The following is a 15,863-nucleotide window of genomic DNA, read 5'->3' on the forward strand; positions in this document are numbered from 1 at the left end:
TCCTCCTCTCCTGCCATGGGCAGGGACAACTCCCACTAGACCAGGTTGTTTGAAGCCCCATCCAACCTGACCTTGGACATTTACAGGGATGGGGCATCCAAAACTTCTCTGGGAAACCCGAGCCAATGCCTCATACAGTGCCTGCTACTACATCAGGCCCTTTGAGCTGGCAAACATGCACATAAATAATCCTATATTTTGGCCACAGAGGTGGTCACTGAAGCTTAGAAGGAGCAGAGATGGACCAGTTGGGATATGGATGGACCAGTCTGCAGGGGCCAAATCAAGAGAGGGTAGATGTGGGACATATGAACTTCTCGACTCAGGGGCAACAGCCCATGGTGGCTGCTTTTATTGTTTAGTACAAATGCTGCCACAAGTGCCCTGAAGGATAGACACACAGAAGAGGCAGCAGAGAGTAAATCAGAATAATGCCCTTATCTAGAGCTTCTTCTGGTCCACAGGGAAAGGTCCTATTCAGCTTTACTGGCTCTAGGTGTGTGGCAGTACAGACACCCATCACCTGCAGCCAGAGCTGTGTCAGAGGACAGGCAGCAGCTCTGCATGTTCATCACTGCCTCTTCCAAGTGCTTCCAAGTGCTTTTCAAGACCCTTCAAGGTGAAAAATACTTTTCCTATCTGCCTCCGTGGCAGTATTTGAGAACCTAGAAATGTAAGGTTATTAATATGAGAAAGTTGTATAAAGAGACATTTCTGATTGAAATAGCATCTTTCTTCAATTTCATTGTCAAAAATGTCTCTCCCAAACATTTTTCTCTTATTTTGCCTCACCTAATTCACTTACCTAGCTAGACACACTGGAATCTGAAAAAGTTGGGAGATAAACTGCTTCAAAAAGTTTTTTTTAATGCCGACTTCAGAAGTCTTCTGTGATTCTTTTCCCTTAGCTTTGTTTTTCCTTTCCTTTTTTTTTTTTTAAACAAAGCATCAATAATGACCCAAAAATACCTGTAGTGGTGAAATAGACTGTGAGATTATTAAACTGATACTACTAATTCCATTAATTTAAAAAGGATCAAATTTTTCCTGAAAAAAAAATCCTACCAAAACACATACACACATATGAATGTACTTGCTGTTTGTGCACACACAGAGACATACATTGCTTAGCTTTAAAACGGTGAGATTTATTTGTCTTTTAAATCTTTACAGTTTTATGTTTTAATTTTTCTTCACACCCAAGAAGAACAATATGATGGTTTATTCCTGTCAAGGAAAGCAGAGATTTTATGTAAAAAAAGAAAAACAGGGCTGGAACCAAAGTAACAAACAAACAGAAGTCACCAGAAATTATCAGGCAGGCAACAAATAAGGCAGCAGCTTCCAGGGCTGCTGAAACTGTAAATGTGATCAGAAAGAGGAGAATTAAGATAGAAAAAGATGAATAAAAGACCACTTTTACTGTGCAGAGGAATTTGCTCATTTAATTACATTTAGATTATGTTTTACACTCATGATATATGTCAATGTGGCAGTGCTGGAAAGCAAGGACTTCATTTTAGTGATACACGGTTCTGGGTCATGGACTTCTCTAGTTTCCTGTTTGTTTTGGAGAAAAAGGAAGGAAAGACATTCTGGTCACAGCACCTGAGGGGGAAAAATACTGTTGAGGTGAAAAAGTCTTCTCTTAAAAGAAGCATTTCTCCCCTGCTTTGGCCTCTTCCCTCACAGCTGCTGACTTGCAGGAGGAGAGGACTAGCTGAGATGTCCTTCCACATCCACCTGTTAACCCTGTCCTGCTGTGAAAATGGAAGAGAACACGCTGTTTTCCAGGTGACATTTATATTTTTTTTCTATTCTGAGCTATGCTGGGAGAGATCATCTCTGCCTGGATGCTTCCTCAGGACCAGTGCTGCTCTAAGTACAGTGAGCTAGAGCAAAGCAGCAGTTTTTATACTTTTGTTCAGCAGTGCTGAAAAGTTCAGCAGCTGTGGTGGATCATAAATAACAAAACTTCTCTTTGTCTGTGCTGGCTGCTTTGCCTACATAGATCAAGTGTAGGATAATAATGCCTAAATGCATGTAGTATCTCTATTTTTGTCACTTAAAGGTGCCCACAATCTGTATTCAACATCAAAATACTAAATATTTTTTAAATTCATATGGGTATTTACAATATTTTAGTTGTGGGTAGTTTCTGGTTGCTTGTGCCAGATGTAGAATCATTCTGTACTTATATTTTACAGTATTGTTTTCTTTCAGGTAGTGATTGCTGATCACCTACTGCTGCTGACAGACGAGGTTTCAAGAAAATCGAGGTAAAAAACAAATGAGGAAAAAAATTCTCCTGAAGTCAGTGTGGTGATAACAAAATGATCACAATTAATGCAGTGATGTGATGTCCACATCCTGCACAGGGGACAGCACGACACAGATATTTCTGCTCAGTCTCCTTCAGAGATGTCAGTAACATAATGGGCAAGAAAGGAGACCTACTCAGGGGAACAGCATCCCTTAATCAAGGACATCCAGGAACTAACAAGCTCTAAGGATGCAGCAAATCAAGATATTGATATATGCCTACGTATACATTGCTAAAGGCCCATGCATCCAATAGCTAAATGATGCTCATTGTAATACTAAAAGTCACACCTACAGAAAGACCCCTGCCCAGGGGAAGAGCCTTTGCTTGAGCTGAGAATACCTATTCTGTATGGAAACTACTTAAGTAATCATAATAGAGAGGCTTCACTAGACAAGTGACTGGCTCTGAACTTCTCTGCATAAATAATGTCACTGTGGGATGGAGCTCTGAGCTCTGGGGGGAGCCCTGGTCCAGGGCATGGAGCTCCGAGCTCTGGGGGGAGCCCTGGTCCAGGGCATGGAGCTAGCTGCAGGAAGGTGTCCCTGCCCATGGCTGCAGGCTGGAAGCAGAGGAGCTTTAAGTTCCCTTCCAGCGCAAGCTATTCTGTGAAGGGTTCAAAGGAGGCCATGAAGACAGTGAAAGGTCTGGAGGTAAAGCCCTAAGAGGAGTAGCTGAGGTCACTTGGTTTGTTCAGCCTGGAGGAGACTGAGGGGAGACCCCATTGTGGTCTTCGAAATCCTCATGAGGGGAAGGGAGAGAGGAAGGTATTGATGTCATCACTCTTGTGAGCAGCAATAGCTTCTAGAGCAATGGCATGAAGCTTAGTCAGGGAGGTTCAGGTTGGATTTCAGGAGAAGGTTTTTCTCCCAGAGGGTGGCTGGGCACTGGAACAGGCTCCCCAGGGAGATGGTCACAGCACCAAGCCTGCCTGGGTTCAAGAAGATCCTGGACAATGCTCTCAGGCACACGCTTCCTACCATGCAGCTGGGGTATCCTGTGCAGGGCCAGGAGCTGATGGCCTGTGTGTCCCTTCCAACTCAGCATATTCCGTGATTCTGTGCGGCTTTAGCCAGGCTCCACCCGTCCCCGGCACGGAGCTATCCCGCACACAGCCGCGCCGCACCAACGCGCCGCTGAGCGCAGCCGCCGCCATGTTGGGGGGGGCGCCCCCACCAACCGGCGGCCATTTTGGTAAAGGGCCCGCGCGGCTCCTTCCTCCCTTACTCAAGATGGCGGCCGCGGCGCATGCTCGGAGCGGGGTGGGGAGGCCGGCGCTGCTGCCCGCGAGCGCTGAGGGGGCGGGCGGGGAGCCGGGGCCGCCGCCATGGGCGAGACCGAGAGGCTTTACTATGTGTACAGCTGCGACCTGGACATCAACGTGCAGCTGAAGATGTGAGTTAGCGGCGCTGGGGCTCAGTGGGAAGCGGTCGCTGCCGCCCTGGGGGGTTGCCGGGCCGCCCGCCCCTCGGCGCGGTGCGCTGCTGCCGCCGGCCGGCTGTGCCCGGGGCCGGGCGGTGCTGGCTCGGCTCCGGTGCCGCGGCCCCTGACAGCGTCCCGGCCCGCGGGGAGGCGGCGGGACGGGGCGGGCGAGGGGCCGGGCTGGAGCTGTGCTGCGAACGCGTGTCAGATGTCCTCAGGTGCTCTGAGGCGGCGATTGTCAGTGCAGGCTCCCGCAGCCTCTCACCTGTCACAGAAGCACAGATTGGTTTGCGTTGCAAGGCACCTTTAAAACCCCTCCTGTAACATCTCCTGCCATGGGCAGGGTCACCTTCCACTGTCCCAGGTTGCTCCAAGCCCTGTCCAGCCTGGCCTTGAGCACTCCGATAGATCCAGGGGCATCGCAGCTTCTCTGGGCGCCCTGTGCCAGTGCATCACCACCCTCACAGTAAAGAATGTTTTTCTAATTAATCTGAAGCTACTCTGTCTGAAGCCATCCCCCCTTGCCCTGTCACTACATGCTCTTGTAAATAATCTTGGGCGTTCTTTCCTGTAAATTCCTTTCAGGAGCTGGAAGGCCACCGCTGTGTCACAGCTCACTCCTCAGTGTTACGGGAAGGCAATAAACTGATGACATCCTTCCTGCTTGTTTCTGTGCTCCTGTGAAAGCACATAACTGTGCTGCAGCACATAACTATGTTCCTACCAGGGCATGTGGAAGTACTTTTGTTGAAGTTGGTGTTACCATATAGTGATGTAATTTTGGCTCGTTTTTTAAGTTATTTTTTCATCACAGCTATGGGAAGTTTTGTGTAGGAGGGATGTGGCTGACTCTAAAATGTGGTGTACCCAATGGTGGTACATTAAACTGCATTCCACTTTTCTGGCAAACTAAGTTGGAGAATCTTATTCAGAGTTATTTAATTTCTGAGCAGGTGGTGGTAGTGGAGGGTCGTTCTGCTCATGGCAGGGGTTGTAACTAGATGATCTTTAAGGTCCCTGCCAGCTGAGACCATTCTGTGCCATCAGGACTCAGATTCATGTGACCTCTTTGATAGTTAATTCTATCAAACAAAATTATAACTAGCATTTTTTTTTATTTTAACACATAGAGCTGTATGTCATCCTAGAATGTGCAGGGCCAGTTTCTTGCAAGTAACTTGTTCATTTGCTCTGAAGTAGTTTTGTGAAACAAACAGGTTTTTGTTTGGTGTGAGATTGATCTTACATGTTTTCCCATCATCACCACCTCAATTCCTTTTTTGTTTTAACATGTGCATCCACAGTCAGATATCTTGTGTTCATGACTGTTTTCATTGTGGTGTAGCTGAAGCCTGAGGAATTCCATCAATTCCTCTTAAGAGTAACATTGTGCAAAGTGTTGCAAAACTTTAACCAAAGTTAATTTGACCAGTTTGCTTAAGTGAATTTCTTTTTGTTGTGAATTTGAGACATGGTTGACTTCCAAAGCCAGTCATACATTTCATAGATCTTAAATACTAAGACTCACTTACCATAGTAGTTTTGGGTTTTGTTTTATTTTTCCCAAATAGTATTTGGAGCACATGTAATCTGATGTTTGTTTTCTCTATTTTAATAATAGCAGCATATGTCATCTCGTTTGTTATTGCCCTACTTAAAGGCTGTCTGAGAATCCACAGGTTGTACTGGAAGAAGTTACCCCTACTGAAAAGACAAACAAGTAATTCTTGCCTTCCCTGCTCTGGCCCCCACCCCCGCCTAAATCAGCACGGTAATACATTCCGTGTTTGCTCAGCATTTCACATCCGGGGTTCCTCTCTGGTGTTTGGATTTCACTTACCAGCAAGTAATGCAAAGTGAGAATACCCTCAATACTGGGCAATTAAAATATAAGCTGCAGAAATGCAATAGGATTGAATTTATTCAATGGATAAAATAAGTTCTGGTTTATTTGTGTTTTTTCTTTCTGCTCCTCCTCCCCTGCCCCCTCCCGCACAGAGGAAGTCTGGAAGGGAAAAGAGAACAGAAAAGCTACAAAGCTCTCTTAGAAGATCCGATGCTGAAGTTCTCAGGACTGTACCAAGAGACTTGCTCTGACTTGTATGTAACTTGTCAGGTGTTTGCAGAAGGGAAGCCTCTTGCTCTTCCAGTTAGAACTTCCTACAAAGCTTTTAGCACTAGATGGAAGTAAGTGACTTGCCTTTAATTTCGTATTCCTCAGAGTCATTGGGGCATCAAGTTTTTATTTCTGTCAGATTTTTTTTCTGTCGTCTTCAAAATGGCTTATGTTTCTTCAAGTGTCTGTGTGATTAGGGTTATCCTCACAGCCCAAAACCAACCTTTTTGTGTAAACGGTAAGTAGTAAAATTGCTACTTGTGTGCTTGGGCATGTCTTGCTACTTAAGTAACTACTGGGCCCTGCAGTGGCACATTTTGCTACAATTTGCTGACAGCCTCACCCTTTTTACTCAGTCATCAAAGCAGAGCATTTTTCTTTTGGTCTGTAGCCTTGTAGTCGTGCTACAGGCAGGTATTTGAATGGTTGAAGCCCACAGGACAATTGTCCATCTGCTGTAAGAAATTTTTGTTCTGAGGAGAATCTGAGTTGTCAAAACTAGTAGAAAGTAACTTGAATTATAAAGTATTATGACTAATAAAAAGTGTTTCTCTGCAGCTGGAATGAGTGGCTGAAGCTGCCTGTGAAGTATCCAGACCTGCCTCGCAATGCTCAGGTGGCTCTGACCATCTGGGATGTGTATGGACCTGGTAAAGCAGTTCCTGTGGGAGGAACAACGGTCTCGCTCTTCGGGAAATATGGGTACACTGCTTTTTCTTCTCTGGTGCATGTTTGTAGCTCACCTGTGAATAGTAAGGTAGTAGGTAGTACTACCTACTCACTACCTACCTACCACTCACCTGTGAATAGTAAGGTAGTATGAGAGATTTGTTGTTAAATTTTTTTCTAAATTGGGTTGACAATTCCATGTTTGAAAAGTCAGATACGTAGGTGATTTGCTGTATACATTTCTGAGTGTAATTTCATGCTTGCTGCAATGTTGTGTAAAAGAAATCTTCTGTATAACACCAAAATTTAGGCTTTTTTTGCTTTTTTTTTTTTTAAGATCTGTAAGCTTGGAGGTTGAGATGGCAAGTGCTGAAATCACATCTACACCCTTGTAATGCATGGATGCCAGTACTGATTACTTAAAACAATTTATTTAATTGGCTTGCAATTAGGCTTTGAATGCCGTGTTATTTATAGGGAATAAAATGTCACTCAGTAAATCAGCACTTTTCAAAGTTAATATGCTGTGATCGAATGGAGGGTGTGTTCAGTAAATTTGTGGATGGTTAGACTGAGCAGGGAAGGATTACAAGTGTGCTGGAAGGCTAACAGTACCTCAAAAGGATCTTGCTTAAATGCAAAGGAGGCTGAAAAATAGGATATTGTCTAAGGAAGATCATGGGGCACTGGTACTTTTTTGCAGTTGTTATCACATGCAGAGTGGGGAGCAGCTGCCTGTGAAAACAGAGGAAGAGACTTGTAGTTTAGAGTGAATCTTAAGTTTTGGTGTGGTTCAGTGTTGTAATGCTCCTGTAAAATGTGCAAACAACATTGACTACGTGAACAGTGCACAAGTATTTGCATCAGGGATGCTGCTGTATTATTTTCCTTATTCTTTCCTTTTCCACACAGCTGAGGTATGTTCTGTTCTTTCCAACTGATTTTAAACAAGTTTCTGACTACTGGGAGTCTGTATCATTGAATGTCTAGCAAATAGGTGTGATGGAGGAGGTGTTAAGCCTAGTGAGGCTGAAAAAAAAGAATGTAGGAACATTTTTCTAGTATGTACATAGTGTTGGAAAATGGGGAAAAATAGACTATTTTGTCTTGCCAGTGGGTGAGAAGTAATAAGATTAAACTGAAGTGCAGGAAAAGTTTAGATTGTCATTAGGAAAGCTGTTCTAATGGTTCTTGAATGCAGAAAATGACCGTAGAGAGAGGTTGTATGTCTCTCTTTGAAGATACTGCTTTGACAAAAAAGAATGACATTGCCTTAGGGTGAAAGATTGAACTGGATCAATCAATCCCAAAGACTGCCAGTAGCTGTTAAAGCATTAGAGCACAGAACCTGGAAAAAGATAAAAATGAATTTAATTGATAAGTCTTATTTCCAGCATGTGGGACTTGGATGAAGTAGATGGAGAGAAACCAACAAAAATTATTTGAATTGTGTAATTTGTAAATGAAAACCTTGTAGTAGTATTCCATGAAGTGATGTATAAATTCAAGGTCAGATGGTCTTTCTAATTGTTATTTCTCAATTTAATGGTTCACTTTTAAAAATGTTCCTACCAGTTGTGTTTACCTGATGTTAAGTTAGAACTAGGTGACCAGCTCTTATTGGCAAAGGTAATGCACTTGATTTCTTGGGGCACCTTTTATGGGTGGATCAGCACAAAATATGCAAGGAAAGCAGGGTTTTGCAGAGAAAAGATGTGGTCAGTTACCCTGCAAAGTTCTGTTCGCTGCACACTTTCAATTATCAAGTCAATTTCAAGCAGTGATGGAGAAAGTGGTGTGTGGACGGTTGTGACGTTTTTTCCTTGGTGTTTTTTTTAAAAAATTTTATTTGGCAACTCAGAAGGCTGCTTTATATCAGTTGACCTTCAAAGGCAACTTAGGTAGTTTTTTAGCTGATTTTTTTTCATATTGGCAGACCTAAAGTTACTATTATAATTTGCAAGTCAAGAGGTATACTTTCTGCTTTGTTACAAATAATAAAACTGTGAAGGTCGAGCTTTCTCCTGAGTTTGCATTTGTACCACCCCACTGACTTTGGGAATTACTCATTTTTCTTCCACTTGCCAAATAAGTTATCTCAGACATCACAATTTTCTTCTAAACTCCGTGTCCCAGTAAAATAAAGGCTGTAGAAGGCACAAGATGCAAGGCACTTTGGCAGTAGAGTTCAACTATGCAATTTTTTAATTTTGGCTAAGGAGGCCACTTCACTTCCTTGCAGCTGCTTCTGAACTTTGATTCCTGACAGCTGTATTATTTTGAATTTACTGAAGTGATTCCTCATTTTTCCCTACAGTATGTTTCGACAAGGAATGCATGACTTGAAAGTCTGGCCCAACGTAGAAGCTGATGGCTCAGAGCCCACCAAAACCCCTGGGAGAACCAGCAGCACAGTCTCTGAAGATCAAATGAGCCGCTTGGCAAAGGTAATGGAATAGCAAGTAACCTTTAAAATGTTATACGACAAGCATGCACTTAATTGTAGTGACATGAAGTCAGCTTCCTGTGCTGTTTTTTCACGTGAAAGCTGTCTTCCTTTGGTTATTTAGGTGTTTCACAGGATTTATACAAAGGAGTAAACCAGATCATATTTAATTGCTTCTGAAGTGCTTTTTAAAAGGGGACATTTAAGTACCTTCTGATACATGTAGCATTCTGTTGAAACAACTTTAGATCTGAATTCTTTGTAAAGAATGAAATCATGAATGTGCCTTGAGGATGCTTAAAGCCAGAATTCCATCAGGTTTAATAAGAGCATCTCCTAACATGTGAGGACAGTCTGATTCTGTTCAGAAGCTATCCTTTAGCTTGGAGGCTGTCTGGTGTAGTGTGCAGAAGTGTGTGACATACATCTACATTAGAAAGAACTTAAATAGAACTTCAAAAATTACCCCAAGTTTTGTTCATTTAGGCTCATGAATATGTATATTAGTATTTTCACCTCCAAGCTTTTGATGGTAGAGTATATTCTTGCCTTCAAAACTACTGGAATTGATCAGAGCATGTTAATTATTGGACTGTTTTACTAGCTGATCTCTGATTATTCAAGTAAGCTCACCCCAAGCTTTCCAAACGACTTTGTCCACTTACTCAGTGAACTTTCTTCTTAATCTTGGTCTCCCAGGTTTTATCCAGACCTCTGTGGGACTCCCAGTGAAAGATAGATCCTTTTTCTAGCCTAGCAAGTTATGTCAGCAATAAATTAATTTTCACTTAGGGTCTCTGTTTTATTAGTGAAGTTTGCATTGAATTTATAATGGAAAACTCATGAAAACTAGTGGTGCCCCATTTCTTGATCACAGTAGAATAAATGCCCTCTGGCCTAAAGAATCTCTGTAGACAGACACTAAATATCAAGTCTTGTTTACAGTTCTTTACGTGGTTACAGTGGGTTTCTGAGAAAGGCTTTGAGAGTGTAGGCCATCCCTTTCATGTTAGTTCTGTTATACAAATACTACTGTACATACACTCTCTAGCTCAGAAAGCACAAATTAAGTAGAGTGCTTAAGTCTTAATATAGCTCATTCAGGTTTAGGCTGTTACTTTGGCATTTGGAAGATGATGCCTCAAGCCTTCTGAGGAATAGGAGGGAATTCTTTCACATACCATTTGAGAGTTGTACTTAATGGCTAACAAAAAGCTAATAATATCACTGCCCCCATTATTCTCTTTTGAAAGCTGTTTTGGGAGATGCTAATCTCTGAAAGTTGAGTGTTTTCACTGATGTTTTGTTGTGGTCCTTTATAAAAACATTATACCATCAGATGCTAGGGAAATTAGTAGGGTTTCTGGGTAGTGTGTCTATGGGATCTTTCATTTGCACAGCTGTTTACACAGCAGATGAGGTTCTTGTGATGTGTCACTCCTAAATGGCCATTGTTCAAACACAATCAGCTTCAGTTTTTCTGTGACTTATTCTTCAGTTGCTCAATGCCTCCTCATGCTACTCTGGGTGAAGGTATATTTAAATAAAGGTAAAAGGAGTAGGACTAAGTACATACATGGCAAGTTTGTGTGGAATTTGTTATTCTTGGTTTGGGGGTTTTTTGTGTTTATTGAACAGACTAGTCCAATGTTGTGCTGTTGATTGATACCTGGATATCTGGTACCAGCACCCAAACTAGAGTCCTCCAGATGACAAGTAACTTTTGAGAAGAGCTTGTGAAAGATCTTTTCTTCATCTAAGAGATAGTTCTGTTCTTGACATGCTTCTGAGTTTATGTCCGTATGTGGCTTTTATTATTATAGGGAATTTGTATAAAACCAGTGACTGGAAGGTCAAAGAGTTGCATCCTTTTACCTTTGATAATTGATATTGTGGCAAGTCTCCTCTTTCATGTTGAGGTCCTATATGGTTGTGCTCTCACAAAACACATGAATGTTGCTAGTAAAATTGCCACCAATGAAAAAAACATGGCTTTGCATTCTGGAGGCATTGTGAATGCAGATTTTTTGTGTACTAAGGAATATTAATGGGAAGAGTGTGGAATATTTTAGCATGCTCAAACATTAATGCCATTAAGATATTTCTCCCATGAGTGGTGTGTTAATTTATTCTACTTCAACCTAAAGTACTCTTAAGTTCTTTTTGATCCATTCATTTCCCTCACACCTTCTGCTGGCTGAATGAAATTAGATAATAATAATGTTGAGATACTGTCTAAACGGATGCATCTTACTTAGTAGCATATGATGAATGCTTCTTTCCCTGAAGGGGATATGCTAGTTTCTCTCTCATTTTAAGCTTTAAATATTAATCCAAAACAACAGTTCCTCGTCTGTGTGTGTATACCCCCAGATCTTCCAGGTCTTTTATGCAGACCTAATTAATTGCTGTATTATGAATTTTTTCCCTCTATAATAATTTTCTCCTGAAACATACAAAATTACTTTTATTATCTTTATTCTCTAGTGCAGTGAACAAGAAAATTAATTAAGAATTTGTGACCAAGTTTTTTTCTGCAAGACTTTGATTAGATAAACTTAAGCCCCACATACTTGTGCCTGTACTGTTAAGGCATCATTTTAGTGGGTGAGGGAGAATAATGAAACAGTAAAATAGGTGCAAACTCTTCACTCCTCTGTCTTCACAGTGAATTTTATTTGTGGTCTGCCTGTAGAGTTGAGCTGTGGAAGGTCTCCTGCACATATCTGACAGTCTGTGCAACCTGGACATCTCCCAGTGTATTCCAAGTCTTAAAAATTCTGTGTTGTTTTTTTGTACTAATACCATCTCCCTTTTTATGTGGAAGCCACAGGCTGCTGTTGTGTTCTCCTGCATCTAATGCCTTCCATTCCCGTGCTCTCCTAGGTCTCTCTGTCCCCTAGCTGGGCAGGAAGTGACAGTCAGTGTGGCTGTGTGGGTAGGCAGGCTGACCCCAGAACAAAGTTAAAGAAATAGTAGTTTCTTTAACCTTTCCCCTAATAATAATAAATAATAATAATAATAATAATAATAATAATAATAATAATTTTGACTGGTCTCTTCACTAGCCATTTTCTAGGCAGATACTGATTTCTTTGAGAGTAGAAGGAGCTTCCCGTCTTCTAGTCCCTCTGCATCTCTTGCATTCTGGTATAATTACTGATTTATTTTGTAGAACACTTTGGATTTCTTAGGAGCCAAAAAGATGATCAGCAGTGTGGTCTGCTGCTGAATGTTTTATAAACAATTGTGTTAGTGTATCTGAAACTACAAGTAGCATGCTCTCATCTTATCTTCCATTCTTAATGAGTCCTTTAAACAACTTCCTTGCTATTGCTATAGCAGTTTGTAAATGTTGGAATAAAACTTGAGCTACTTACGACATGACTAAAAGAAAGAGAGAGCAAGCTATCTATGGCTTGCTCTAAGATTTTTAGTTGTTTCAGTTACAGTCCCAGTCTGGAAACCTGATAAGGTGAGGCTGACATGGACAGAATTATTCATATGGGTAGTTCTTGAAATACTTTATTTTTGTTTGGCTTGGTGAGTTGTACTGTATTAAATATAGTAATAAAAAAATGGAATGCCTTTATTACATTAATTTAGTTAAAAAATAGGTTCCTGGTTTCGATATGTTAAAAATGCAAAGGTGATGTGATTGGATAGTTATTATGGTCTTTACTGAGATGGATGTTTTAGGTAGTAGACATTTTTATGGAATGGTTTGGCTCTTTACAAGGTGTGTACTATGTTACTGTGTGTATGCTTTACAAGGTGAGGTTTTCTTCAGTTCCTTTTTTCCCCCTGATTTCATAGTTGTGTCTCAGTTATAATTCTGGTGTCCTTTTTCTTGCTCTGAGCAATATAAATATTATTGTGTTTTTTTCATGCAGCTCACCAAGTCTCATCGGCAAGGTCACATGGTGAAGGTGGACTGGCTGGACAGACTCACCTTTAGAGAAATAGAAATGATCAATGAGGTAAGTAATTTTGCATCATATTTGGAATTTTGGGAGGTTTTATCTTGCAAGCCTTCACTTGTATAAGAGACTAACTCTTAACTGCTTGTCCTGTTTTTCTTCAACTGCCAGTGCAAATAATAAAGGAAAAGGTACTTCTTTGGAAGCCTAAATTGGTTTTACTTTAGCAATAATGAGAGTCACAGAATAGTTTGGTTTGGAAGGGACCTTTCAATGCTATCTAGTCTATGAATCCATGACATCTTCAACTGGTCAGGATGCTCTGGGCCCCATCCATTCTGACCTTGAATATTTTTGGGGATTAGGTTTCTACCATCTCGGCTCAGCACTCTCACAGTAAAGTCCAGTTACGCTGTGCCATTGTCTAAAGTCCATCTCCAGCTCTCGTGCAGGGCCCCTTTAGGCACTGGAAGGGCCTCTTGAGGCCCTGGAGCCTCCTCTTCTCCAGGCTGAGCAATCCCAGTTCTCCAGCCTGTTTCCAGAGCAGAGGTATTCCAGCCCTTGGGCCATCTTTGTGGCCTCCTGGATTCCCTCCATCAGGTCCACATCTTTTTTGTGTCGAGGTCCCAGAAGTGTATGCAGCTCTGCAGCTGTGGTCTCACAGCTCCGAGGGGCAGAGTTCCCTCCCATGCCTGCTGCCCGCCCTGCTGAGGAGCAGCTCAGCACAGGGTTGGTTTTGGGGCACCCAGTGCACATGGCAGGGTTATGTCAGCATTTCATCCACCACAATACACAGCTGTCTTACCTGTTTTCAGCTTCAAGTGAGCTTGATCATGGAAGACAGACTTTATTAAGAGTTTGAAATAGCTTGGAACAAACACTGTTAGGCATGGCTAACTTAGCTCTAGGATTTAGATTGTGATGGGAAGCTTTTTAGACATATGGCCTGTTCCTTGGCTTCAGACCTCTTCAACTTTATTTTTTTAACTTTGGTGTCTGAGAAAAGGCATTTGTAAGATTTGAATGAATATTTTTAAAAAAAGAGAATAATCTGGTAGTTTAATGCCTGGATGAGGTTCTAACCCTCACTGAGCAAAATCACCTCAAACTGTTTAATTTGTTATACTCTTCTTGTGCCAAAGGAACTCTCTTTTCTCCTGTGTTGCACTCTGATATTTTTGTTGTCCTATTTGTGATTAGTCCTTTGGGAATCAGATTCTTTTTTTAACTGAAATCTGTGTTTTTACAAACATCTATAAATATTTTGGGGATTTTTAGAAATAAGCCTACCCTCTTTTTTCTTTTTTTTTTCCCCTCTTTGCTTACAGTGTAAGCACAGAGAAATAAGAGTTCCTTGACTTGTACTTAAAATGGAGAGCCACTTTGCCTATCAAGTCAAACCATTATTAATGCATTAAATGAACTGAAATTGCTCATTGTTACTGTTTTTTGTGTCCCACCTAGATTTTAAATTTCTAAGCACTTTTTCTAGGTAGAGCATTTAAAAAATGCATACATGAGCAAATCTTCCTGTGAAGGTGAATAGGATGAAAATCTAATCTTGTAGTCCAAGTTTATTTTGTCTCTTTTACGGTGTTGTCTTAAAAAAGTGATTTGTTTTTTCCATATCTACTGGTTTTTTCCGTTGATGTACATAATTATAGGTAATGATTTAGGAAAAAAAAGTAAACACCAACTACCCAGTGGTCATCTGATTATTCTGCATTGCATTTTTATACCTTTAGCCCACAGTTGGGACCTGCTGATGAGGTTTTCATCTGTTAAGTGTGGATGTGTATCATGAAGTGGGAATGTGTTGTAGTAAGAATGTCAGGAAGGAGGTGATGTGGTCTCAAGTAGTTCTATGAAATGATTAACTGAATAATTGCTGCAACAGCTGATAACCTAATTAATCAGTTACAGCACAAAGGAAGTAGGGTAATTGCTGTACTGAGAATGCTGAAGATTGGTGCCCTGCAATAAACGATACACATCTGTGGTGGCTCTTTCCTCAGAGGGAAAAACGAAGCTCCAATTTTATGTACCTGATGATTGAATTCCGTTGCGTCAAGTGTGATGATAAAGAATATGGAATAGTTTACTACGAAAAGGTATGTGCCATGCAGGCTTTATGGTTGTCTTTAAAAAACAACATATGCACCTAAAATGAATGGGTTTTTCTGCTGAGATGAAATATTCTGCTGCAGGATGGCAGCAGACAGCTGTCAGTGGCAACTGTTTATGTATATACAAATCAAACAGTATAGATGCAACAAGATTGCAGATGTCAGTCATTTGTGTAATAGAGTTCAAGATTACAGAATTTAACAAGTGTGAATGATTAAAAACTTTCTGATTTATAGTTCCTTCAGTCATCCAGCAGTACTTTCAGAGTAGCTGTATGTAAAATTATTACTTACATCAGGAAGAAATGTACCTGTATTGAATAGTAACTTTATAAAAGATGAGTTATTAAAACATTGCACAGGAGCTCTGCTGGTGAATATTTTCTGTAAAATGAACAAACACAGAAGTTTGGCCTTTCATGCTGAAAATGCTGTGAAGTAATCAAGTAAAAGACTTTTGAATTGGAATGTCTTTCATCCTTTCTTGCTTTATATGAAACAGATCTGCAAAGCAGTGCCTTCAATATTTTTCCTAAGTTAAAATTCATTGGGATGAGGGATTAACAGTGAGCTTAACAGACGTCATTGTGGTATTGGAAGGCATTATCAGTACTCTTAAGGACCTGTGTATTGTGGAAAGACCCACTGAGATGGAAAAAGCAGTGTATCTGTAATCTGGTTTCAAAGAAAATTGTTTCTTAAATTTTTCAGCATGTTTAGATTCATAAGAAGTCAGAAACTTGCTGAATAATGCAGCTTTATGGGAAAGAGAAAGAAGATAGAAAAAGAAACTGGAGTCTTGAGTCTCTCATCTTGAGATGAGAGGCACTGACTTTAAGCA

The 15,863-nt window shown here is 41.0% G+C and overlaps 1 protein-coding gene and 1 long non-coding RNA gene across 6 annotated transcripts in view; one reads left to right on the top strand and one right to left on the bottom strand.

Annotated features, from left to right (window-relative positions):
- Positions 1-1,127: 1,127 nt before the first annotated feature.
- LOC146425191 (uncharacterized) lies at positions 1,128-3,436 on the bottom strand. The gene is made up of 2 exons (XR_014846918.1): positions 3,304-3,436; positions 1,128-1,608 (listed from the first exon to the last, which is right to left on the bottom strand). It is a non-coding gene; the product is annotated as an uncharacterized LOC146425191 (long non-coding RNA).
- Positions 3,437-3,563: 127 nt separating this feature from the next.
- The window catches only part of PIK3C3 (phosphatidylinositol 3-kinase catalytic subunit type 3), a 66,901-nt gene continuing 54,601 nt past the window's right edge, over positions 3,564-15,863 (top strand). For all 5 annotated transcript variants that reach the window (XR_014846945.1, XR_014846946.1, XM_085043000.1 and 2 more), the window contains exons 1-6: positions 3,564-3,718; positions 5,744-5,932; positions 6,420-6,563; positions 8,848-8,977; positions 12,870-12,956; positions 14,912-15,007. Coding sequence is in view for 3 of the 5 variants with exons in the window: in XM_085043000.1 (XP_084899126.1) it covers positions 3,651-3,718; positions 5,744-5,932; positions 6,420-6,563; positions 8,848-8,977; positions 12,870-12,956; positions 14,912-15,007 (714 nt within the window). In the remaining 2 variants the exon portion in view is untranslated. The remainder of the gene's footprint in view (positions 3,719-5,743; positions 5,933-6,419; positions 6,564-8,847; positions 8,978-12,869; positions 12,957-14,911; positions 15,008-15,863) is intronic.

The sequence above is a fragment of the Lichenostomus cassidix genome, chromosome Z (genome assembly GCF_008360975.1).
Source record: "Lichenostomus cassidix isolate B80296 chromosome Z, HeHo_3.0, whole genome shotgun sequence".
Lineage (NCBI taxonomy): Eukaryota > Metazoa > Chordata > Aves > Passeriformes > Meliphagidae > Lichenostomus > Lichenostomus cassidix.